Here is a 24,201-nt window from a genome sequence, read left to right on the forward strand (position 1 = left end):
TCTATCTAATAAAGACAATTTAGTATTTTTATAAGACTTCTTATGTAAGTGGTATATAGGAAAATATTTCAGTTGTGTTAACATTGCTAACATTTCCTCCTCCCCTGTTGTGAGCAATGAGCTATTCCACCGATTCGAAGTGTTTAGCGGGAGGAAGTTGCTGTTGTACCGGACGGTGGAAGTCTTGCTAGTTAACTTATTAGTAAATACAACTGAAATACCATACATAGCTTTCATTTTTAAACATATTTATTAACATATAAGTCACCGCAATACTTGAAATAAATGCTATTCTGTTTATAAGAACACGAAAAGTATCGTCAGTTATGAACTAGCATAAGTTAGCTCCTGCTCACGAACACCTTCATAAACACACCATCGTTTAATTACATTATTTTTGGCCGTTTTTGGATGTGAAGATGGATGTATCGACCTGCTTGAAGTCTCTTCTGTTGGCCATCCGTCAGTACAGAAACAACAGAAGCTCTTTAAACGCCGCACAGCTCCAGAAACACATTGAAGTGAGTGAAATGAATGTTATTGTTGTTAATGAATATGTATTGTATTGTGTTTATCAGTGTGGTTTATTTTAAATGTCATGTATGACATGCTGGGTTTCATTCATGCCAGCAATATATTTTACATAAATGTTATTGTGCATTCTATGCTGCAGCATTGTGTTTATCAGTGCTGTTTATTTGAAATGCCATGTATGGTTTGTGGGATTATTGGGTACAGGGTTTGTGGAAAATCCGAAAATATCAGGGAATTTTAAAATAGTAATTAATATATAACTTTTTTTTAGGGATGCACCGATACCACTTTTTTGGAATACGAGTACGAGTATTTGCATTTCAGTAGTTGCCGATACCGATACCGAGTACTTAATAAAAAACATGATTTAAATTTACAGGTAACAGCTTTAGTCATATAATTTAACAAAAAAACAAAGGACTAGTTTTCCAGTTTGTTGTAAACCCTGCCTCTTTGGACAACACAAGAGGCATTAACCCCTTACACGCTGCTCAAACATAGACATTTCTCAGACCGTGGTATCGATTCCAGGTATCGGGGGACTTTTAACGAGTACAAGTACTTTAGAAAAGGTGGTATCGAGGCCGATACCAGTATCGGTATCGGTGCATACCTTACTTTTTTATACTTTTATTTAGATATAAAATACATAAACCTATAAAAAGGTATCTTTGTAAGTGCTTTCTATATCCAGGAATCACAAAACATTGGTCTAAAGGTATTTTATTTTATTTCACAGGATGTTTCGGGACTGAAGTGTGGTGGAGTGCTGTTCTCAGGTCAGGTGCTGCCCAGCGAGTGTCTAAGTGGACTTATGGAAGTAGCCGGAGATCCCAAGACCAATCACACACTGACGGGGACCATTATATCCCTGCTGGCCCAGTTTGGTATTCCACCTTTTTTGAACAATATATTCTGTGCATTCATTAAGCAAGCCAAGCAATCACAATTTATTTTGTTTATGTTTTTTAGCTTCTGATGCTGAGGCAAAAGAAGCTCTTTATAGCAGTTACAACTTCACTGGGACTCTGGCAGCCATTATTTACTGCAACAGAAACACACCAGAGGAACCTCTTCTACTGCAGGTAAGAACTTGGCAATTTACTACCATTACCATTGAATGATGACTTATGATGCAAGCTGGATTTGAACTTGTGTTGCTAAAAGGAATATTCCATTTTCTTAAAAGAAAAATCCAGATAATTTACTCACCACCATGTCATCCAAAATGTTGATGTCTTTCTTTGTTCAGTCGAGAAGAAATTATGTTTTTTGAGGAAAAGCATTGCAGGATTTTTCTCATTTTAATGGATAGATCCCAACATTTAATACTTAACTCAACACTTAACAGTTTTTTTCAGCGGAGTTTCAAAGGACTCTAAACAATCTCAAACGAGGCATAAGGGTCTTATCTAGCAAAACGATTGTCATTTTTGACAATAAAAATAACAAATATACACTTTTAAAGCACAACTTCTCGTCTAAATCCGTAAATGCTGATTGACGTAGGGAGGTCATGTGTTACATATATAAAACCCATATTTGCGGACCATTGTAAACAATAAACTGACACAAAGACATTAATTAGTATCAGTTGACATACAACAACGTAGGAACGGTCCTTGTTCTCAACACTTGTAAACACTGGGGCGGAGTTTTGCATTCGTCCTCTGTGACCTCTTGACGTCATGACGTATTGCGTGGGGTCACGTTGGCGCATCACGACCGGATTTAAACGAGAAGTTGTGTTTTAAAAGTGGATATTTGTTATTTTTATTTTCAAAAATGACAATTGTTTTGCTAGATAAGACCCTTATGCCTCGTTTGGGATCGTTTAGAGTCCTTTGAAACTCCGTTGAAAAAAACTGTTAAGTGTTGAGTTAAGTATTAAATGTTGGGCTCTATTAAAGTCCATTAAAATGAGAAAAATCCTGCAATGTTTTCCTCAAAAAACATAATTTCTTCTCGACTGAACAAAGAAAGACATCAACATTTTGGATGACATGGTGGTGAGTATATTATCTGGATTTTTCTTTTAAGAAAATGGAATATTCCTTTAACAAACTGCTTGGCCAAAAAAAGTTCATGTTCTCACTGTGTCAGCGTAAGTTTACTCTGTTTTTCTACAACTGTTAAAAACATGCAGGTTAGGTAAATTGGAGATAAAGTGAAAGTGACATAATTGTATGTATGGTCTGGTAGCCCATACTCGAACTGTGATCTGATCTCTGAAGCTAACCAAAAGTAGGTCACGTCACTAGGCGGCCACCTTTGCAACACCTCCAGGCAGTAATTTCAATCTTGTAAGATTCAAGTATATGCAAGACTCTTATCTAATTAAATTGGGAAATACAAATATCTCTAAAATCGCGTGATAAAATCACAATTAAACTTGACATCCACTGTACCATAACGTTTGGTTCTTAAAGGGGTGATATGATGAGATTTTTTAAGATGTAAAATAAATATTTGGTGTCCCCAGAATATGTATGTAAAGTTTTTGCTCAAAGTACCATATGAATAATTTATTATAGCATGTTAAAATTTCCACTTTGAAGGCCTGAGCAAAGGTGTGCAGTTTTTGTGTGTGCCCTTTAAAATGCAAATGAGCGGATGAAATGGCAGGAATCCCACAGGGTCCTTGAAATCCTTGAAAGTTTGTGAATCTGGGGGAAAAAATTCAAAGCCCCTGGAAGTTTTTGAAAATATACAGAGGTGTCAAGTAACGAAGTACAAATACTTCGTTACCTTACTTAAGTAGATATTTTGGGTATCTATACTTTACTGGAGTAATTATTTTTCGGACAACTTTTTACTTCTACTTCTTACATTTTCACGCAATTATCTTTTTTTTACATTCCAACTTGTCATCGTTAAAAAAAAACCTATCTTGATAAATTGCATCATCCGGATGAATGCGATTGTGGTTGGATGAGAAGTATAAACATACACCATTCCGACACCCTATTGGTTTGTACGCAACCCCCCCCCCCCCCAGCTGACTGCAGATGATCAAAAGTTTGTTAGATAGCGCTGCAAAGATAAACATAAAGAACCGCGAGAGCGTTTAGAAAGCATGCGGAGCAGTTTGCTCTCGCGATGCTTTGATATCATCCGCCATCCGTTTGGACAGTAACAGAACGCGGCATTCTGTCTTCAAATGGAAAAGTACGAAATAAAACTCACGCATCACTTTCAGGTCAGTTCACATTCACAAGCCTGTGTAAATGTATAGCTGGCTGCTGACACCAACTCATCTGTGTGATTTAAATAGTGTAACAATACCAATTTATATCATGTAACTTCAGTTGTTCAACTTAAATGACATTGTGCTGCGTTGCGTTTTGAGCCATGGCAAAGATATCTATGCTAAAGACATCTGTTGTTTTGTATTTGCCATAAACTTTTTTGCATTAACAAAACCTACTTAGCTGAATTCTTGAGTGTTCAAATCAATCAAAACACATAACCGTACATACCAACTTTTGCTTTTGTTAATATACATCAGCTGTTTCCTTAAACCTGACTTTTAATTTACTTACAAGAAAGACATAATTCTCCAAAATTGCTTGGATTTATACTGACATGTAAGATCAGCTTTGTCACATTAGATTAAGCTAAAGTCCATTAGCTAACACAAGTACAGATGCAGAAATATAGGCTATAATATATAAATGCATATTTGTATAATTGTAATTTCTGTTGCTGTCAAAATACAATTATAAATGATAACAATAGCATATTTCTATTCTTACACATACTATAGTTGTGTGTGATTTTGTTGTTTTTTAACTAAAGAGGGCACCACTGTAAAAGTTTGGCCAGCAGCGGCACCGCTCTGAAGTTTGACTTTTTACACCATTACAATATTTATAGGCAACTAGTCATCATATCTTCCTCTCTATGGAACACATGTTAATGCTCAGTAGTACACATATATGGTTCTTTAATGCAGTGGTTATCAAACTTTTTTTTTTTCGGCCTCCCTTGTGTACAGTATATTCCTTCGCGGCCCCCCAAAGAAAATGTATATAGAAAATGTAAGAAAAATAAACATTCTAAAACTTAAAATTTGAATTAAACAAAACATATTAAATTAATCAATTTATTGCTTTTGTTTAGTAGCCTTATTTTTCTGAGGTTTAATTACACAGAATTTATAAAAAAGTTATGTATTTCATAAAATATTATAAAATTGGGGCCCCTGGCACCATCTCGCGGTCCCCAGTTTGAGAACCACTGCTTTAATGTATTTGCATTGTACTAAAATGCGTTCATTTTTAATGGGCATATACCATATGTGGTTGAAACAGATAGCCTAGTGCAGGGGTAGGCAACGTTGGCCCTGGAGTGCCGATGTCCTGCAGTGTTTAGCTCCAGGTTTAATCAAGCAGACCTGAACAAACTAATCAAGGTCTAAAAAGTCACCTGAAACTACAGGTAGCCAAGGTTTTATAAGGGTTGGAGCTAAAATCTGCAGGACATCGGCACTCCAGGACTGACGTTGCCTACCCCTGGCCCTGGTGCATCCCAATTTTTTTTAACATTAACATTTTTAATATAACACTATAGTTATTATGGCCTTTAGAAACGTTTTTTAGAGGAGATAGGGTAGTGCACAAAAGGCCCCTGTGGTGCGGCCTAGGCTTTTTTCTCTAATGATATTTTTTTCCTTACATTACTTTTACTTTTATACTTTAAGTAGTTTTGAAACCAGTACTTTTTCACTTTTACTTGAGTAAAAAGCTTGAGTTGATACTTCAATATCTACAAAAGTCTTTTTAAAACCTAGTATCTATACTTCTACTTGAGTAATGAATATGAATATTTTTGACACCACTGATACTAATGTTTATCAGCAGATGGGGAACATTGTGGAATAAAAATAAAGACTTTTAGGTCTCATGCTGCCAGAAACAGGCACAATGATTTTCAGCATGTTACAATAAAAAACACTTCCACAAACACTCAGAAGTTTACTTTTAGACCAAACCACACAAGCACATTTAAATTATCTGTAATAAAACAACACGTTTAATGCTTAAACTTTAGAGAAACAGATCATATGACATGTTTAAGTTTATTGTGATTGTACACATTTGCGTTTCTGTCAGTCTCTTGTAATCTTGTAACTCCTCGTATTCATTTGAAACTTGAGAGAAACATTAAACAACATATTTATGCTTATTGTGTATGATAGTGAATACGCGTTGTTCTCTCAATCTGTCTCATGCTGTGCATTAATTCTCGTGTTCATTCATATAAACTTCAGAGAAACCTATTAAACAACAGTTTTATTGATGAAATTGAACCATCGCGTTGCTCTCTCTCTCTCTCTCTCTCTCTCTCTCTCTCTCGCTCGTTCTCTCCCAGAGAATCATCAGTCTTTTTCGATTGATTATTGGTTCTTTTTAAAAAAATAGGATTTGAGAGCGGCAATATTGAGCGTAGCACGGTCCCCATTCAATGTAATAGGAATGCTCAATCTCTTCATATCCAGTATCTTGTAAGTAGGTAGTTCACACACTGCATGAATTCACACACACCCGGAGCAGTGAGCAATTATAACTTCAGCCCCCGGGGAGGACCTGGGCGTTGCAGGGTGCACTCCAGTCGCAACCTGCCGGCCGTAAGACTCAAACTAGTGACCTTTGGGTTACAAGCCGTACTCTCTATTTTGTTCCTGCTATTCTTTCTTCCCTTGAGTGTAATGGTATATCTAAACTACCCATCTTACATTATGATTTAAATAATAACTCTTGTTGTCTCCACAGTGCCTCAATGTGCTTCAGCGACTCACCTACAGCGTAAAGACTCTGCACTGTGTCTCTCATATCCATGAGCTCATCAGCTTCCTGATGGAACATGTGTAAGACTCACAAAATTCACTTCTCTCATATGTTCTTATGATGTGTTAAAGGCTCAGATATCTTTTAAACTAAGGGAATCTCGTGTGGATAGATATGGAGTATATATTTGAGGAATTAAAGCAAATCAGTTTGTGAAAATGTTGATTATTACATGCACGGCATATGCTTTATACCAGTGGTTCTCAAAGTGTGGTACGCATACCACTAGTGGTACGCAAAGATCGATCAATGATATAAATTAATGTAAAAACTAGGGCTGTCAGCGTTAAGTCATGTGATTAATCATTCCAAAATCGGTCATTTTTTGTTATTCATCTCGATCCAATGAGTTTTTGAAAATGGGGGGTTTCTATGAAAGGGTCGCAGTGAAAAAAATTCTGAAAATCAGGTTGGGGATTGGTCAAGTCACTTATCAGTTGGTGGGTTATGCTTTACAATTTATAGTCACCTTATTTGCTGCTCAAGTTTAAGCAGTCTGTGCAGATTGTGCGTGCATACTCCACTCGTAGCAAGGCAATGGTTACACGCATTATTAGGGTAATGGGGTCACACGCTGTACATTCTGCAGCGTGCATGTCTTTCTTTACATTACATAAAGCAATTAAACAGCGTTGTGCCTTTTGAAAAGTGTTTTCTTTGACTTTATCTGAAAACCTTTTAAGAACAACTTTCTCCAACTCAGCTTTGACTTTGTACATTTATCCAGAGCGTAAATTCGTTTAGAGCTGCTTTGTGCTGCGTTGCCAAGCTCTCTACTTTTTGCCGATTTTAGATTTGGCCTTTTAAACTGTTTCAGCGAGTTGATTCTTTCTGAGGGTTTAAAGGGACACTCCACTTTTTTTTTAAATTATGCTAATTTTCCAGCTCCCCTAGAGTTAAACATTTGATTTTTACCGTTTTGGAATCCATTCAGCTGATCTCCGTGTCTGGCGGGTACCACTTTTAGCAAAGCTTAGCACAATCCATTGAATCTGATTAGACCATTAGCATTGCCCTCAAATATAACCAAAGATTTTAGATATTTTTCCTATTTAAAACTTGACTCTTTTGTAGTTACATCGTGAACTAAGACTGACGAAAAATTTAAAAATTGCGATTTTCTAGGCCGATATGGCTAGGGACTATACTCTCATTCTGGCGTAATAATCAAGGACTTTGCTGCTGTAACTTGGCTGCAGGAGGCCCAATAATATTACGCAGTGCCTAAAAATAGTCCCCTGCTATTAAAAACTCTTTGGTTATTTTAGCGCGATGTTAATAGTCTAACCAGATTCAATGGATTGTGCTAAGCTATGCTAAAAGTGCTACCGCCAGAACCGGAGATCAGCTGAATGGATTCCAAAACTGTAAAAATCAAATGTTTAAATCTAGGGGAGCTGGAAAATGAGTACAATTTCAAAAAAAGTGGAGTGTCCATTTTAAAAACAAAAATAAAATTGTTTATTAGTTATGGTACTTGGGCTGTGAATAGTCATTGGGATGCTTTTGGGCTAGTTTGGAATGTCCATTGGGTTGGTTTTGATACGCGAATCTGGCAACCCTGGCTGTGCACTTACCCATCACCAAGTAAATAGTAAAGATGCGTTGGTTTGTTTGCCTTGACAGAAATTGCAAAGACACAATAAACATCATGTGCTATAGGTAAAGTTCAGGTTAACTCAAAGATCATGAAGGGATAATCGCAATCACCGCATGAAAGTGAAGCCTTTTGTAAACAGAATTGTGCAGGACAACTAGTTGTCTTTGTCACGTACTCACTCTCGGTCACTGTGTTAATGTAGACTCAACAGAGAAGTTGGCAAACATACAATTGTTTATAGATGTTGTCAACATGCAATGGCGAATGTTCTTGTGTAATATACGAATCTGAGTGTTGCGTTGGTTTTTCCAGCACTGCTGTCCATTCCTGTCCAATTCCTGTCACATACAAATACTGGAAAGTCAACAACCTGCGGTTTCCAAGACTTGCTGTTGCTGCTCTGAAATGCCTCGTTCTAGTTTAGAAAGTGAAAGGCTGTTCAGCACAGTTTCCTATATTTTAGGTGAGAAGCGAAACAGACTAAAAGCAGAAATTCTTACTTTTGCTGTCAGTGATGCTTAAGACTGAACTTGAGAAGCTTGAAGAATCTGCTTGAGCAGGTCACTAACACATGAACCACTTTCTCACAGCCCTTTGGTCCCAGACAATACCCATAAAATTGGCAGACAGGCTTCTGTGTGAATGCAGACACATCCTGCAAATGTTCTGGGATCACACCCTGAAACAGGACCTAGTAACATTCCCATAACATTCCTGAAAAGCCCTCTGTGTGAACAAGACGCAGAAACGATGCTATAAGGGGCGTGCCATAGAGAGGAAACTATCTGTGCTAAAGGTGAGATCATTCAGCAGCATATAGAATAGCTCGTCAGGAGCTTATAATAAACATAAATGCAACATTGCAACGAGCTATGCCCCTAAATGACCTAATATAAATAAGGCCTTGTCCTGGATTAACCTAAACCCTGTCCGGGAAACTGACCCTATATGTTTTACAAAGCTATAGTTTTATTCAGCTTCTTTTGAATTGCATCTTAAATTCATATTTGCACTAACATGCATTACAAACTGCTAACTCCTGTTTATTTTGAATGTCTACCAAGCTAGTGAAGTTAGATTTTGAATTTAATTTTGCACAGACTGAATTATTATAAAGAGATTATAAATTTTTATAAATTATTCAGCTCATTTTGTTTAGCATGCTACATTTCTATTTGCATGAAGAGCTGACTACTGTTTATTGCAGTTGTTGCACTGGTGGACAATAATTTAATAAATAATTCACTGCATTTGTGTCTGTTTGTTTACTTGCCAAACGTTGTTAAATTAAGTTAAGCCTGATACGATTTATTAGGTCATTCACCCCATTATTTGTATTTTATTTAAGTATCGGATCGGTGTCAGCTGATGCTGAATCCCAGGTATCGGGATGTTTCGGAGGGAAAAGGTGAATCGGAGCATCCGTTTTTTGGACCCTTTGTCAGTGGTACACTAAATAAGAAAGGTTTTATACGGCAGAAGAAAATCACAGATGTTTGTGAGAAATCCGTCAGCTATACAAAAATGAAAAGCAGAAGTTATTTCCTCTTAAACTGAAGACTGTTGAAGACATCCAGTATTTCTCATATGGCAGAATACATTGCAGGAAAACATAACATAACATGCAATGTAAATTTCCTTCCACTATCGTGCAGGCCAATTTAGTAGTAGCCTACTCTGTGACATATAGTAAATGATGACAAAAATGTTTAACAAGAATAATAAAAGTTTATCTTGATTTCTTTAATTATAAATTTTAATCAATTGACAGCTCTAGTGAAAACACTTAGTTTAGTACAATACATTTTTAAGTACAATACATTTTCATTTCATCTTTATTTAAGTACAGTTTAACATTTAAGTACAGTAGACTACAGTTTTTATTTAACTTTTGGGTACATTTTAATTTCGTTATTTATTTACCTGTATGTAAGAATAGTGTCGTGTTAATGTTCAAACTGTGAAATTACAATATTTAAAATGGCTGACATTAATATATATTCTTATGAGGAATTAAACTGCTTCATTTTTTATGGTGGTACTTGGAGAGCCAAATATTTTCTGGAGTGGAACGTCTTGGTGTAAAAAGTTTGAGAACGACTGCTTTATACAGTACATTTTACGGCTATTTGGATTTGAGGTATTTGTTGTACAAGATGATTATTATTTTATTCATGCATTTTGCACACGCCTTTTATCTACATATTACACTTTTTGGGCCACTGGAACAGATATGCTGATAAATCAAGAAATTGAGAAGTCTGGTTGTCAAAACCCATTACTATTTTAAACCTTATTAAGAGGAAATATAAAACTGAGCGGAGGTGTAATGGAAAACCACAACAGTGAAAATAAGAACAGTTTAAACTGTTTATCAAGTGGGGGGCGACTTTCTAGTGTGTGAACCAGAAAATAAAAACATCAGCAACCTTAGAAATATGGGACCACAAAGTCATGTGGTTACTTGCGTGCACCTTAACTGTGTTAAATGTGAACCACTAGCTATACATAAAAATTATGTGTGTGTGTTGCTTAAAATGTTTTTGAACTGAAAAACAAATAATAAAAAAATAAATTGTGGTTCTCTTTAGCCAGTCAAATAATGATGACATTGTAAAGGCTTGCCTGGGCCTGATGGCCAACCTCTGTCGACACGACATCTCTGTGCAGTCACACATCAAATCTCAGGTGAGGCTCATTTGTCAGCCATGTGTATCTTTGCTGTTTATAATGATGCTTTGCACATAACATTTGATTTATTTGTTTGTAAACGACAAGCTTAGTAAAATATGATCTTATTTTACAGAGTAATGTGAAGGCTTTCTACAGAACTTTAATTACTTTCCTCAGTCACAACTGTTTGACTGTGGTCGTGTTTGCGCTGTCTATTTTATCCAGTTTGACTCTTAATGAAGAAGTTGGACAGAAGGTGCGTAACGATGTACAGAGTTGGCTTTCTTCCTCTGTCTGTTCTTGGTTGTGGCTGGAAACTTGCCTCATGCTCTTGTTCCACTAGTGGTACTGAGGTTGCATTACTGTGTGGTCTTTCTTCTGCAGCTGTTTAATGCAAAAAACATCCACCAGACCTTTCAGCTCATCTTTAATATCACCGTCAATGGAGATGGGACGTTAACCAGAAATTATGCTGTGGATTTATTGGTGGATCTCCTAAAAAATCCCAAAATCGCAGATTACCTAACCAAGTATGTTTGTATGGTAATTTGAGTTTGGTGTCTCAATACAGTATACAATACTGCGCTTTCTCACCCTAGGTATAAACACCTTTCCGCTTGCCTGTCTGAAGTTCTTGGGCTACTACATAGCAAAGATCGTGATACGGCATCAAAGGTGAGAGGCCGTCGTGTCAAGAACATGCCATATTACATCCCAAAAGTCTTTAAAGCATCCATAACACACGCTGTTTCTGCATATCTGATATTAACTCTTTCCCCACCAGCATTTTTAAAAAAAAAGTTGCCAGCCAGCGCCAGCATTTTTCATGATTTTCACAAAAGTTTAATGCCTTCCAGAAAATGTTCTTCTTTAAATATATAAACAAACAATATATAAAATGAAAGAACAGACCCTCTGCTTTAAAAAAAAAACCCCCGATCATCCTACCTTCATTAGTTCTTTTTTATCACCTCTCAAATATGGCTAGATTTCTTCAGAAACACCCAATTTTTTTGAAGGACTTTTGATAGAGATCTGATGCAAAGCGATCTTCAAAACATACAAGCCGGAAATTCATTGGCAGGGAAGCATTTTCTCTTAATCTGGAGTACCTATAGAGTAGTATTACATCCTTCATATCTCTGAAGAGTCTTTAGTTTTATTAGATTTATAAAAGACAGATTAGCTTTACAGAGTCTTTTTTCTAATAACTTACAAAAAATGTGGAAGTAGGAGTTACTAGCTGCGGGAGGAGCAAGTACATGTCAACTAGGGATGCACCAATAGGATTTTTTTGGGCCGATACCGATTTAAACAGACAACTGATACAGATGCCGATATTATACACTTGTATACCATACTATACAGTTTGTCTATTAGCTAGTTTATTTCTGCATCAAATTATTTTTACTGAACATGGATTGGATCAAATTAACATTCAACTGACCAACATAATAAGAGAGGCACAAATTAAGCTAAAACAAATATAAGACGACAACATGACAACCTTTTAAGGTGGTTTTTGCTATTCAGCATTTATTTTATACACAACATTAACTCATTTCTTTTTTACATATAATGGATTTTTTTAATAAACATAAATAATGTCAGTGCTATTGCTTTAAACAGTATAAATATTGGAAAAGTTGGACTTCTTTTCCCCCACTAAAGTGCAGTCTGTTTCTTTTATTGTTCAAGACATTTGAGCCAGCTCAACAAAGGTTTTCTGTCGGTGCTTAAGTATAGTGAACACCAGAACATTAAATAATTTTAATTGAACAACAGACATGCAACTCATTGCCTTTATGCGGTTAATTAATAAACAATCGGTATCGGCCTTTCTCGTGCTTTTGCCGATATGCCGATGGTTTCAAATTCATCAAATATCGGCCGATAAATATCGGTGGCCGATACATCGGTGCATCACTAGCGTCAACACTTTATACAACACGGACTGGTTAATTTATGATTCACTACATGTTCGTATTGTTTACATAATATGCACTTACGTGCCTATTTCCAATATTACACAGAAGTCTTACTTGCTGCATGCAACTCATGACGCGGTTGGGACTTTTCAATGAAATCCAGCGTTAAACAAACACACACGCAAAACTTTGCAGCTACCCCGGATAAACTATATCCATTGTTTTCATAATGCTGGCTTTCTTCTCCTTACATCCAAACACACACTTCCTGTAACTTAGCATCCTTGGTTCTGGCTCACCCGCTGATTGACGTGTGGGCGTGGTTTTCGGAGAAAGTGCCCATAAAATGATACGTATATCGTAACCCTGGAAATGTCAGCTGGACCCATAATCAAAAAAAAAAAAACTTTCTGAAACTTGTACAAACTCTGGCGAAGTGCATTCGGCACAGTAATAGTCTGTAACAAGTCCAACGGCTTTTTTGACACTTTGCATTTGTATAGCATGAGGAAACAACTCTTAAACTGTGTTAATAAGTCAGAATGCATGAAATACCGTTGACCACCCCTTAAAGATAAAACGTGTTGATAGTCAGCAATTGTTTTCTGTGCAGGTTATGGAGTTGCTGGTGTCTTTATGCTCAGTTCCTATCCTGCGCAAGCTCGTCTCCGAGGCAGTGCTCCGACCTCCAGCCCCCCGACTGCAGCCCGGTACCAGAAAAGGTGTCCAGTCCAGAGGGTCTGAGCCAAGTTTGGCACTCGTCCACTGGGCCACATCACCTCTGGATGGCCCGGAGCAGTGCTATATGCAGGCTTTGTCTCTGCTGGCTGAGCTGTTTGAAGTATGTTATGTTGCATGACTCTCAATTACATTTGTTTGAAGACTTTCCATTTTATTAATCCATAAATCCATCCTGCGTTTCTCTAGGAGGTGATTGATTCCTCTTCGTCCAGCCCGGCTCAATCGTTCGCTGAGCTCCTCCTGCAGGAAGTGTTGGTTTTGATGCAGTCTCCAGACTCCACTGAAGGGACCGAACAGCTGCTAAAAAAGCACTGTTTACGCGCAGGACGTGTCGTCGACCTTCTGCTAGATATCCAAACTTATTTCACAAACTAAAAAACATTAAACTTGATCAGTTTATATAAGGGTTCAACTGATATGAGCTTTCTATGGTTGATTAGGTGGGAATCGCCCTAAAATCAGTATCTGCAGATGAAAGCATTTATTCCCACTATCAGACATCAGCCAATAGGCTTTATGCCCAGCTGCACTACTTCCTGAACTTCAGCCAGCTCCTTATTTCCTGTCTGCCATTATTGGACAAACTGATTAATCCAGGTGTGCCTGACCTCAGTAGTCACAACAACAATAATCAGACACACCTGGATTTATCAGTTTGTCCAATAATGGAAGACAGGAAACAAGGACCTGGCTGAAGTTCAGGAAGTAGTGCAGCTGGGCATAAAGCCTATTGTTTTAAAACAACCAATGATCAGGGCAGATTATATTTTGGCAATTTAAAGGGGTGGCTGCCTTGCCTGGGTTTTGTATATGAGCTGTCTGTAATAGTGTTTATGTCCTTAACTGTTTTACTCGTATGTAGAGATGATTCATTGAGGCTTCTGGTCTCCAAGCGTCTCAGTCCTGAGGTATGTATCTCACAGGTGGAACTACTGCTTTCTTACAGCCAGGACCTTACTGGATCCACCTGTACCACATCCAACTACCATCTCAGGTAAAAAGATGAAAATATGAACCGGCATCATTCTAAACAGCCTGCGAAGTGTTTGGTGGGCAGCGGGTTGAGTTTCAGGATGCTTTATCCACCTAACACATCCGATTTTTTTGCAGTCAGGTCTGTTCTGAAGTGGTTTTGAAGACTTTAGAACTGATGAGCCACCTGAGACTGCAGATGCCGGACATGGAGACGGCCTTTTACAGGATCTTACAGGTAAATCATCCACACTGCACGATAAAATCAATCATGTTTGGGATTGGTAAATATATTTAAAGGTGTCGAATTGTCCCATTTATACAATAGATTGCAGTACAGCTTAAGTTCTGCCTCTGAAAGTCGTCTCTCTTTTCTCTTCCTGTGGTAGCTATTAACAATGTGTGTAACCACAGACACTAAAGTAGACTTGACAACAGAAAGACATTTTGCGATATGATTCAAAGCTCTCAGTATTTAAACGATTAAAATTTTGAGTGCAGAATGTATAAAATGGATCCAAAACTGCAACTGGATGACACAAAGTTCAAACCTCAGACTCCTTACAGCAGAGGTGTCGAAAATTTTAAAGCATGTGTGTGCATTGCAGACCAACTATCATCTGCGGTTTTATTCACACAGCAGTGGTTTTATAATAAACAGCGAGTCCTGAAATTTAAGGAAGTTTATTTAGCACACACTGACAGTGCAGTTCTGTTGATGTGCGAACATGGCCACTTAAGTTTATGACCTTTTGTTTTTGCAGGACCAGCGCATGGTGACACCTCTTTCATTGGCTTTAACCTCGAACTGCAGAGAACAGGTGCAGGTGGCACTTCGCATACTTTTTGAAGCTGCCCCTCTACCCGACTTCCCCTCAGTCATGTGAGTCATGAGCGCACATAACCATAGTGTGAACTTCTTGACTTAGGTGTTAAAACGTTCATCTTAATAGTGAGCCGTAGGTCACTGCCAGCTAATGACTGCTTATAGTGTGTTGCTGTGACACATTCGTTTTTTTGCTCACATTTATTATTTCCATCACTTGTGAGTGTTATTGCTATAGTTGCTATTACTTATAATATAATTGCTGTTGCTTATAATTAATATCTAAGTGTTAAACCGTAGTAGTTTACGCATTTTCCCTGCAGGGTTCCCACGGGTCCTTGAAATCTTTTAAAGTTTGTGAATCTAGGGGAAAAATTCAAGTTTTTGAAAATATACATACATAGATACAGGTCATTGAACGTGCTTGAATCTATTTTATGCAAAAAGTTTTCTGAAAAAAAATCCATATTCCCTGTGTAGTGTAGGATAATATCATAAAAATTCTAGACTTTTTAAGCACACGTGCTAAACTGTTCGCTTTAAATGCGTATATATTCTGTATGCGAATGTTGATTCATACCAAAATGCTTTTTTGCATAGTTGTGTTTGACACATGAAAACGTCTCGGGTTATGTATGTAACTGTTGTTCCCTGAGAAGGGAACGAGACGCTGCGTCTCCTTTGCCATACTTCCTGCGTCCTGTAACGCCATTTTTGGCAATATTTCATATAGCGATATACTTCCTGGCTCCCGCGTCACCTGGCTTTGTCGTTAAGCCTCACCATTGGTTGAATTTGATATACACATTCAGACACACTTACCCCTGAAGGCCTCCCCAAAGTGTCACCGCAGTGACGCAGCGTGAGTTCCCTCGAAAGTGAACTGTAACAATGTATCTTAAAAGGTAACACAATGTAACCTTTCTCTCACTTGAAATGTGTCCCCACATTCAGTCCTTGATTTTGAGGACCTGGAAAGTCCTTGAAAGGTCCTTGAATTTGAAGTTAACTAAGTTGTGGGAACCCTGTCAATCTTAATTTCTGAGCACAATCTGTTATTGAATTGTCCTTGTGGTGCTCTTTTCTATAGTCTGGGGGACAGCATCGCTGCTAATAATGCCTACCGTCAGAGAGAGGCCGAGTTATCGGCCCGGAGCAGCTCTGCGAGTGAAGACGCGACTTTCGCCGGAAAGAGTTTTCACGCACCCCATGCCGAATCTTCTGGCTCTGCTTGCAGCATTGACAGCCTCATAGAAAAGCTGCAGAATGGAGCGGAGGTCTGTATTTTATTCATGAGGTCTGCCACAGTGGTTCACACGTTATTCACAGTAGCTTTATTACATACAACTATGATTTGTTTCCCTATCAAAGAATACATTTGTGAACCATACATCATCAAAGTCTTTATTAGGATTTAAGTGAACGCTCACACACGCTTGTGCCATTGAGAAATAGTGCAGCCAGCTACTAAGCTGTGAGAAACTGTGCCACAGTAAAATTGGTGAAAAGTGTGAGTTGCGTTTCTTATGTTGTTGTTCTGCAGTTACAGGAGAAAGTCAAAGATGTACATATGTCAGAGATCATTGATGTTTATGAGCAGAAGCTTTCTGCGCTAGCGGTAAGTGGCCGAAATGTTGAAAAACTTCCTCTTGTAAAGTGTAATTTCACAGTTAAAGGTGTGAGATCGCTCGTGTGCTTGTTTCTGTGCAGTGTAAAGAGAGCCGTCTGCAGGACCTTTTGGAGGCCAAAGCGCTTGCTCTGTCACAGGCCGATCGACTCATTGCTCAATACCGCTGCCAGAGAGCTCAGGCAGAAGCTGAGGTTACACGCACGCACGAACGCACGCACGCACACACACACACACACACACTCACACACAGTGATTGCCTAGGCAGTAACTGAGTTTACTGAGTTTACACCACACACCAAAAAAGCTCGTACTCTACACTTTTTGCATCAGTTTATTAAAGTGTTTTAAAGGTCCTGTTCTTTCTGTTTTTGAATCTTTGATTGCGTTTACAGTGCGCAATATAACATGTGTTCATGTTTCACGTGTAAAAAAACACAGTATTTTTCACACAATGTACTTATCTGTACACAGCTGTTTTCACTGTCATCAAAACATGCTGATGTCTTCCTTGTTCTGTGAAGTCTCTCCTTCAGAAATACGTATCGAGTTCTGATTGTGTAGTTTGTTATGATTCGATAGCAGCTTAGCTTGCCGTTAGCTTAGCTGGTGACTGACGTATTCCTGTGGGCGGAGTTTAGTCAAAAAACTGTTCCAGTGAAGTCATAAAATCAGAAAGTAGAGGGCTGTAGTCCAAACCGGCCGTTCGCTGTAGGCTTTGAAAGACAAATTCTGTTTAAGCGTCCTAATATAACCAAGGTCCGGGATTAATCTGAACCCTGAATGGGAAACCGCTCCTATAACATTTATTATGATATTATTGATTATGACAAATAAATAATATTATAATGGTTTAAAAAAAATTGTCATTACTGTTATACTGAAAAAAACAAGTCACCTACATCTTGGATGGCCTGAGGGTAAAGAGAGTAAATTAACAGCAAATTAAGTTTGTGTAATATTTTCTTTTTGATAGTCTGGTTATTTATTTGCTTAAAATGATGTATACTCACATATTTGGCATTTGGTTGCCACCTGCTACCCCATTTCCTGGTTTAGGCAAGGAAGTTGGCATCTCTTCTTAAAGATACGGAGCGGAGGAAGGAGGATCTGCAGTCAGAGCTGAGTGATCAGCAGCTGGAGGTGGAGAGATTGAAGTCTGACAGTCAGCAGCTTCTGGAACACAACGGTCGTCTGCAGGCAGTCGCTGATCAACATCAGGACCTGAAGGGAACCTACAACCAGTTGCTGAACAGGTCAGTACCTCACAGTTTCTCTTTCTTCCAAAACCTTTTTTGAGCTGAGATTTCTCTCTGAGAGGTCACAGTTAAAATTGTTCATATAGTGACATATGAACATGTCTGAATAAAAGCTCTTCTTCCTGAGGTTGTGTACTTAAAATGTCTACATTGACCCAAAAATATACAAGTGGTAGCTCATGTGTACCTTAGTTAACATGCGTTACCTTTACGTAATGTAAAACATATTTTTATCTGAACTGTGATCAAGTTATTCTCAGTATGTGTGTTATACAGGAATCAGATCCATGAACTTTGCACTGCTAACACACTGCACTACAAATTGAGCAACACTTTTATAAGACAAGTTTTTTATAAAGAGTGGTAATGTGTGATTTACAAAATGAATGGCCAATTCGCACTGGTACAACAACCAACTCCAACAAACCCCAACATTTAAAGTCTCATTTACTTTCATCTAGCAACTGCCAAAAGGTGTTTCATACTGACCCAACAGACAGTTTGTTGGATCAATGTGAATTGGCCTTTTAGAATGTTCACATTAGACACACAAAACCTGGATGGATAGATGGATAGATGTATAGATAGATGTATGGCTAGATGTATGGCTAGATGTATGGATAGATGTATGGATAGATAGATAGATGGATGGATGGATGGATGGATGGATGGATGGATGGATGGATAGATGGATAGCATAGATAGAAAGGATGGATGGATGGATGGATGGATGGATGGATGGATGGCATGGATGGACGGATAGATGGATAGTTGGATGGATAGATAAAGGGATAGATAGATGGATAGATAGATGGATAGATAAAGGGATAGATGGATAGATAAAGGGATAGATGGATGGATAGATAGACGGATAGATGGATGGATGGACGGATAGTTGGATGGATAGTTGGATGGATAGTTGGATGGATAGTTGGATGGATAGTTGGATGGATAGATGGATGGATAGATGGATAGATAAAGGGAAAAATAGATGGATAGATAGACGTTAGATCGATAGTTGGATGGATAGATGAATAGATGGATAGATAGATGGATGGATAGATAGAGATAGAAAAAGAGAGAGATAAATAGCATAGATAGATAGCATAGATAGATGGATAGAATGAGAGAGAGAGAGAGAGAGAGAGAGAGAGATAAAGAGAGAGAGAGATGGATAGCATAGAGAGAGATGGATAGCATAGAGAGAGATGGATAGCATAGAGAGAGATGGATAGCACAGAGAGAGATGGATAGCATAGAGAGAGATGGATAGCATAGAGAGAGATGGATAGCATAAAGAGAGCGATAGATAGCATAAAGAGAGCGATAGATAGCATAAAGAGAGCGATAGATAGCATAAATAGATGGATTGGATATATAGATGGATGGATGGATAGAGAGAGAGATGGATAAAGAGAGAGATGGATAAAGAGAGAGATGGATAAAGAGAGAGATAAATAAAGATATAGAAAGAGTAAGAGAGAGAAAGATAAAGAGAGAGAAAGATAGCATGGATGGATGGATGGATGGATGGATAGAGCCAGGACTAGACCTTAGTTTAATTAGGAAATATAACTAGTTTTTACAAACATGCCTTACTAAAAAAACATTACTTGTGTGCATTTTATGGCCCTGATGTATTTAAAGATATGTCAGTGCAAGTTGTTTTCCGTTTGGACAGCTCTTACATTTATTTTAGTCTACTTCTAGTCTAATCCCTGTCCAGGAAACCACCCCTATATGTATAAATATAAGAAACTACGTAAGAGGATGAAATACTGAATACATGCAAGGAAGGAAGTATGGGCAACAGTTTGCAATAATGATTTAGTAACACAGATATGCAAGTTTAGAGATTGGAGCATATTGTGCTGTATTGTATTTTACACAGTTGTGTGTGACTGACTGATCATCAGGTATGACAAGAGTGAAGGCATGCTGAAGGAACTGCAAGCTGCCCATACCTCTCTTACCCAGCAGGCCGAGAGTCTGAAAAAGACCAACGAGGGCCTCAAAATGCAACAGGACAGGTCAGTGACTAAATTTAGATTTTTAAAGTGGTGTCTGGGGACCCCTGGTGGTCCTCAATTTTTTGCCAGAGGGTCTCTGAAATCATTTGTACATTTGTAATAAATAAATATGATGTGTTGGATTATTAAGAAGGGGATGTTTACATCTAAGAACTATGTTGATTTGATGAAAGTTTTTAAGTTAATTTAAAAATGTAATTCAAACAAAACAACTCTCGTAAAAAACATCATTCATTGTAAAATATACTTTAAGTACAAATATGCTTACTAACTGTTTGAAATTTATCACCCCTGTAAGGGGTCTCTAGTGCATGGGTTCTCAAACTTTTTGCAGCCAAGGTACAATAAATGAGGGTTCAGTTTTAGGTGAATTTGTACATTTTTTTTATTTTTTCTCAGGACTCTTGCAGAGTTGGCAGACAGAGAACAGCAGATAAAAGGTCTAAAGACAGATGTGCTGGAGAAAGAGAAAAATCTTGCAGGTGAGGAAATGGTTTAAATTTTCTTTTTACATTAAAACGCCACCAGCACAGTTTATTTTGTCCAATTTTGTACTTAGACTATCATAAAGGTTTTCAACAATGTTTAAATTGAGAGAAATTTGAATTTTTATCCCTCCTCCATCCCCTATTGATGATGTCATATACATTATAATTTTAGTGCTTTAGTAAAAACAAATGTGATGGGCTTTGCGTGGTTATCAAACTTGATTTTATTCTGTCATCCGTGAATATTTGTGAGTCCCATGGGATTGATTCCCCTTGGCCGTGGAGGTGAAGACTACAACTCTCCTCAATCCATGCCCGTTACATCATCATCAAGCTGTGCTGTTGTTTGTTGTGTTGCGACCTCTAGTGGCAAAAATTACATATTGTGTCATTAAGGAGCAGCAGAAGGACAAGCTGTATATAGTCACTATTATATTATTATATTACATCCGAAGAGTGTCAATTAATAATTCTGTTTAAATACACAAAATAAAGATAGACATAAAAGAATATGTTTAGCTTTTTAAATAAATCAATTACTTTGGTATTAAAAAATTGTCTTGTCTTGCTGTGCTGTAACAGGTCTTCAGAATGAGTTGAGGAGTCAGGAGAAGCAGATCCATGAGTTGGAGGAAAACGTTACTCTCCTCAAGAAAGAGCTTAACAAGACAGAGCAAGCCAGGAAAGAGACCAGCATCAAGGTGAGATGACCGATTTGTCTTAGGAAATTTTGCAGGGTTACCAGTTAATCAAGGTATCTTATCTAGGATTTAGCCATGGATGTAGCCATTCTAAGTGGGGATTTATTTTTAAACCTTTGTCACTTTACTGTTTAAATAGTTAGGAAGGCCACGGATCTAAAGTGTTTCCTATTTTTATATCCGTCTCACAGGCTTCCTCTCTGGAGCTGCAGAAGTCCCAGTTAGAGGCCAAGATGGAAAAGATGGAGGAAGAGCTAAGCAAACACGCACAAATGATTCAAATGATACACAGTCTCAGCAGCGGGAAGCTCAAAGGCGACATCACTGCCAACCTTTCTCTGTAATACACACATCTCATTCATATACACTCCATGAAATGAAATAACTTATTTTATGTGTTTACTGTACTGTCTCTTTTAGTCTGTGAATTTCGCATGTTTTATAATCATCATCAGATCATTATCAATTAATAAATAGTTTTGCAAGATTTCCTTTCATTTTAGACACCATGAATTATTTGAAATGTTTTTTAGCAGATTCATTGTCATTTATGTAGCTGTACAATGTAAATGATTTGCAACTTTGGCCAACAGAGGACGCCAAAGGCACTAACTTTTTAAAGTTTGTGTTTAAACGTGATTTCCTATTTAACTTCTCTCTTTCCTTTGAACAATAAACACGAAGAATTGCTTCAAGAGTTTTTTCTTTAATTAAACTTATTGTACTAGCTGTAAATGTGACAGATCTGAGGCAACAGAACAAGGCTACAACTGAATACTGAATGTTTTTAGATTTCATTTTTAAAATATTTAAATTATGTCTAAGGTGTGACTTCCTTAAAATGAATCATTGAGTAACCTTACTTTAAGTTTCAAAGTTAAAGGAACTGAATGCTTAATCACTTAATAGTTGAATATTTTACTTACTAGACACTTAATTATCTGTTAGAAATGTATATCAGAAATATGACCAACTCACTTCACTTGACTTGACCACTTTTTATTAAAAAAAGAATAATCCAATTCTTATATTATTGTCTTATCATTGTTTTATTTAGATACTTATGTCTCACGGTAAAGTTATGAGGAATAATCCTGACTCATGGTTTCATTCAAGGTTACCTATTATGTCCATTTTTACAAGATACAATAAATCTCAGGTGTGCCCAGAATGTGTCTGTTAAGTTTCATCTCTAAATACACCACAGAAAATGTATTATATCATGTCCAAAATGCCCCTTCTTTTTGAGTGGAAGCAGAAACATTCTGTTTTCGTGCTGTACCTTTAAATGCAAATGAGTTTCTACTCCTCACTCCCTTAACAAAAGATACCATGAGTGCTTTCAGGTAAAATAGTTGTCATTCCTGTGAATACAGAATGAGACAATACTATCTCCCTTATGAGATATGGAGGACAGCGTACAACTCACTAAGACTGGATCCTATGGTAATGCAGGACTGTCAGTCACTGACCATGGGTGGGGCTTAATCAGTGTGATGTCACATTGTATTAAAAAGGAGTGGGGGATTTTTTCATTGTATGGTTGTCACACACCACCAACACACATTTATGTCCAAACACCTTGTAAAAGTGGATTTTGAATAATAAGTGAGCTATAAAACGTTGTTATGCCTTGTATAGTGTACAAAACATTTTGTGTAAGATCTTAAATTTTTTTTTTTAAAGAATGCCACTGGATTTAAAGGAAGCCAATTTAATGCTGCAGTGTTGAATGAGGACTTAAAGGTCATAAACATTTTTAAACATAATTCAGTAGATGAACATAATCATCAGTAGCAATAGTAAATTACCTATTAATATTACTACAGTGTTAATGATAGCCTATCTAGTTTGTATTGTGTAGCTCATACTGGTTTTGCTGGGAGAATGGAGTGTGACTGCCCTGATGAAATGGTAATTCTGTTTTTCCACTGGTCAGAAATGTTTACAGAAGTTTGTCGGTGATTGTTCAAGTCAGTAGCAAAAAAAGGTAAAATTGTAGCATGTGGTCCTTTTAGTGACTGAACATACCCTCATTCCCTGAAAGTTTTCAAAATAAAAATTCTTTCACTTTTAATATGAGCTAAGGGGAAAGGTTACTATCAACAGCTCAACAAAACACAGGAAAAAGCCAGGGAAGAGATAAGGATGAAGGGTTGATAACTGCAAAATTCTGCCATAAAGAGCAGGGGTAGAAGTTAACAGAGGTTTCTGGTAAAAAGGGACAAAATTCATGACATCTAAAAGTTATTCATTTATTTTTTATCTTTTATTTGATTTATTATTGCGGATGTAGGCATTGCAGTGAGCATTTTTGCATGATATAGTACATTTTAAATGATCAGATATGCCACATCCAGGGTGTACCAATATCACAGCTTTGTGCTTGTGCTGTCCTTTGACAGGGCCCAAATACCCACACTTGCGATCTTTGCCCTTGACCACTTGACTACTTACATGCTGTATTTCCTTTAGCCAAAGTGTTCCAGTGTGTGATGATCCCAAGCGTGCACGTAGTATTATTCACCTGAGGGGAGGGACACACTTAGCAAGTGTAAAAATGTCAATCCAGGTAGTGGCAGCAATTTTCACCGAAACCTATTTGTTTTTTATTTAGGTTTCTTAAATATATATTTTTAAGTTTTTCTCTAAATAAAATGAACATATAAACACTCTGAAATGAGCATTTGCTGAACTTAAAGACTATACACTTCTCTGAAACTGTGATTTAATATTTAACTTCTCTCACTGTCCTTTGATTGATAAACATAAAGATCTGCTTCAAGATTGTTTCTTTAATTGAATTGTTGTGCTAGCTGTAACTTTTATCTTTAACTTTTAACTAGCTGTAAATGTGACATATCTGAGGCAATAAAAAAGGCTACAACTGAGTAGCTTCCGTTCAAAAGTTATGTCTAAGGACTTCCTTGTATTCATAAATGTGTAACCTTCCTTGAAGTCTCACATTTGAAG

General features: G+C 37.4%; 1 protein-coding gene across 2 annotated transcripts; it reads left to right on the forward strand.

Moving 5' to 3' along the window:
- The first annotated feature begins 155 nt into the window (after positions 1-155).
- Positions 156-22,385, forward strand: cip2a (cellular inhibitor of PP2A). Of its 2 annotated transcripts, none has more exons than XM_065258354.2 (21): positions 156-521; positions 1,274-1,421; positions 1,507-1,619; positions 6,309-6,403; positions 10,575-10,671; positions 10,790-10,912; positions 11,041-11,186; positions 11,256-11,331; positions 13,198-13,425; positions 13,512-13,674; positions 14,178-14,319; positions 14,436-14,535; positions 15,062-15,180; positions 16,214-16,400; positions 16,673-16,741; positions 16,834-16,944; positions 17,810-18,006; positions 19,926-20,039; positions 20,439-20,521; positions 21,110-21,228; positions 21,420-22,385. In XM_065258354.2, the coding sequence occupies exons 1-21, from the start codon at positions 420-422 to the stop codon at positions 21,570-21,572; spliced, it is 2,685 nt and encodes an 894-aa protein (XP_065114426.1). In that variant the 5' UTR covers positions 156-419; the 3' UTR covers positions 21,573-22,385. The 2 variants fall into 2 exon arrangements, with proteins under 2 accessions (XP_065114426.1, XP_065114424.1); XM_065258352.1 differs by having other exon boundaries at positions 16,667-16,741; positions 21,420-22,384.
- The last annotated feature ends 1,816 nt before the right edge of the window (positions 22,386-24,201 follow it).

Source organism: Paramisgurnus dabryanus, chromosome 22 (genome assembly GCF_030506205.2).
Source record: "Paramisgurnus dabryanus chromosome 22, PD_genome_1.1, whole genome shotgun sequence".
Taxonomy (NCBI): Eukaryota; Metazoa; Chordata; class Actinopteri; order Cypriniformes; family Cobitidae; genus Paramisgurnus; species Paramisgurnus dabryanus.

What these genes read in the sequence shown, in the direction of transcription:
- cip2a (XM_065258352.1), top strand. Translation starts at nt 420, where the DNA reads ATGGATGTATCGACCTGCTTGAAGTCTCTTCTGTTGGCCATCCGTCAG. An exon ending in AGCTCCAGAAACACATTGAA is followed by an intron (nt 522 to 1,273) that starts GTGAGTGAAATG and finishes TTTATTTCACAG; the next exon opens with GATGTTTCGGGACTGAAGTG. An exon ending in CTCAAAATGCAACAGGACAG is followed by an intron (nt 20,040 to 20,438) that starts GTCAGTGACTAA and finishes ATTTTTTCTCAG; the next exon opens with GACTCTTGCAGAGTTGGCAG.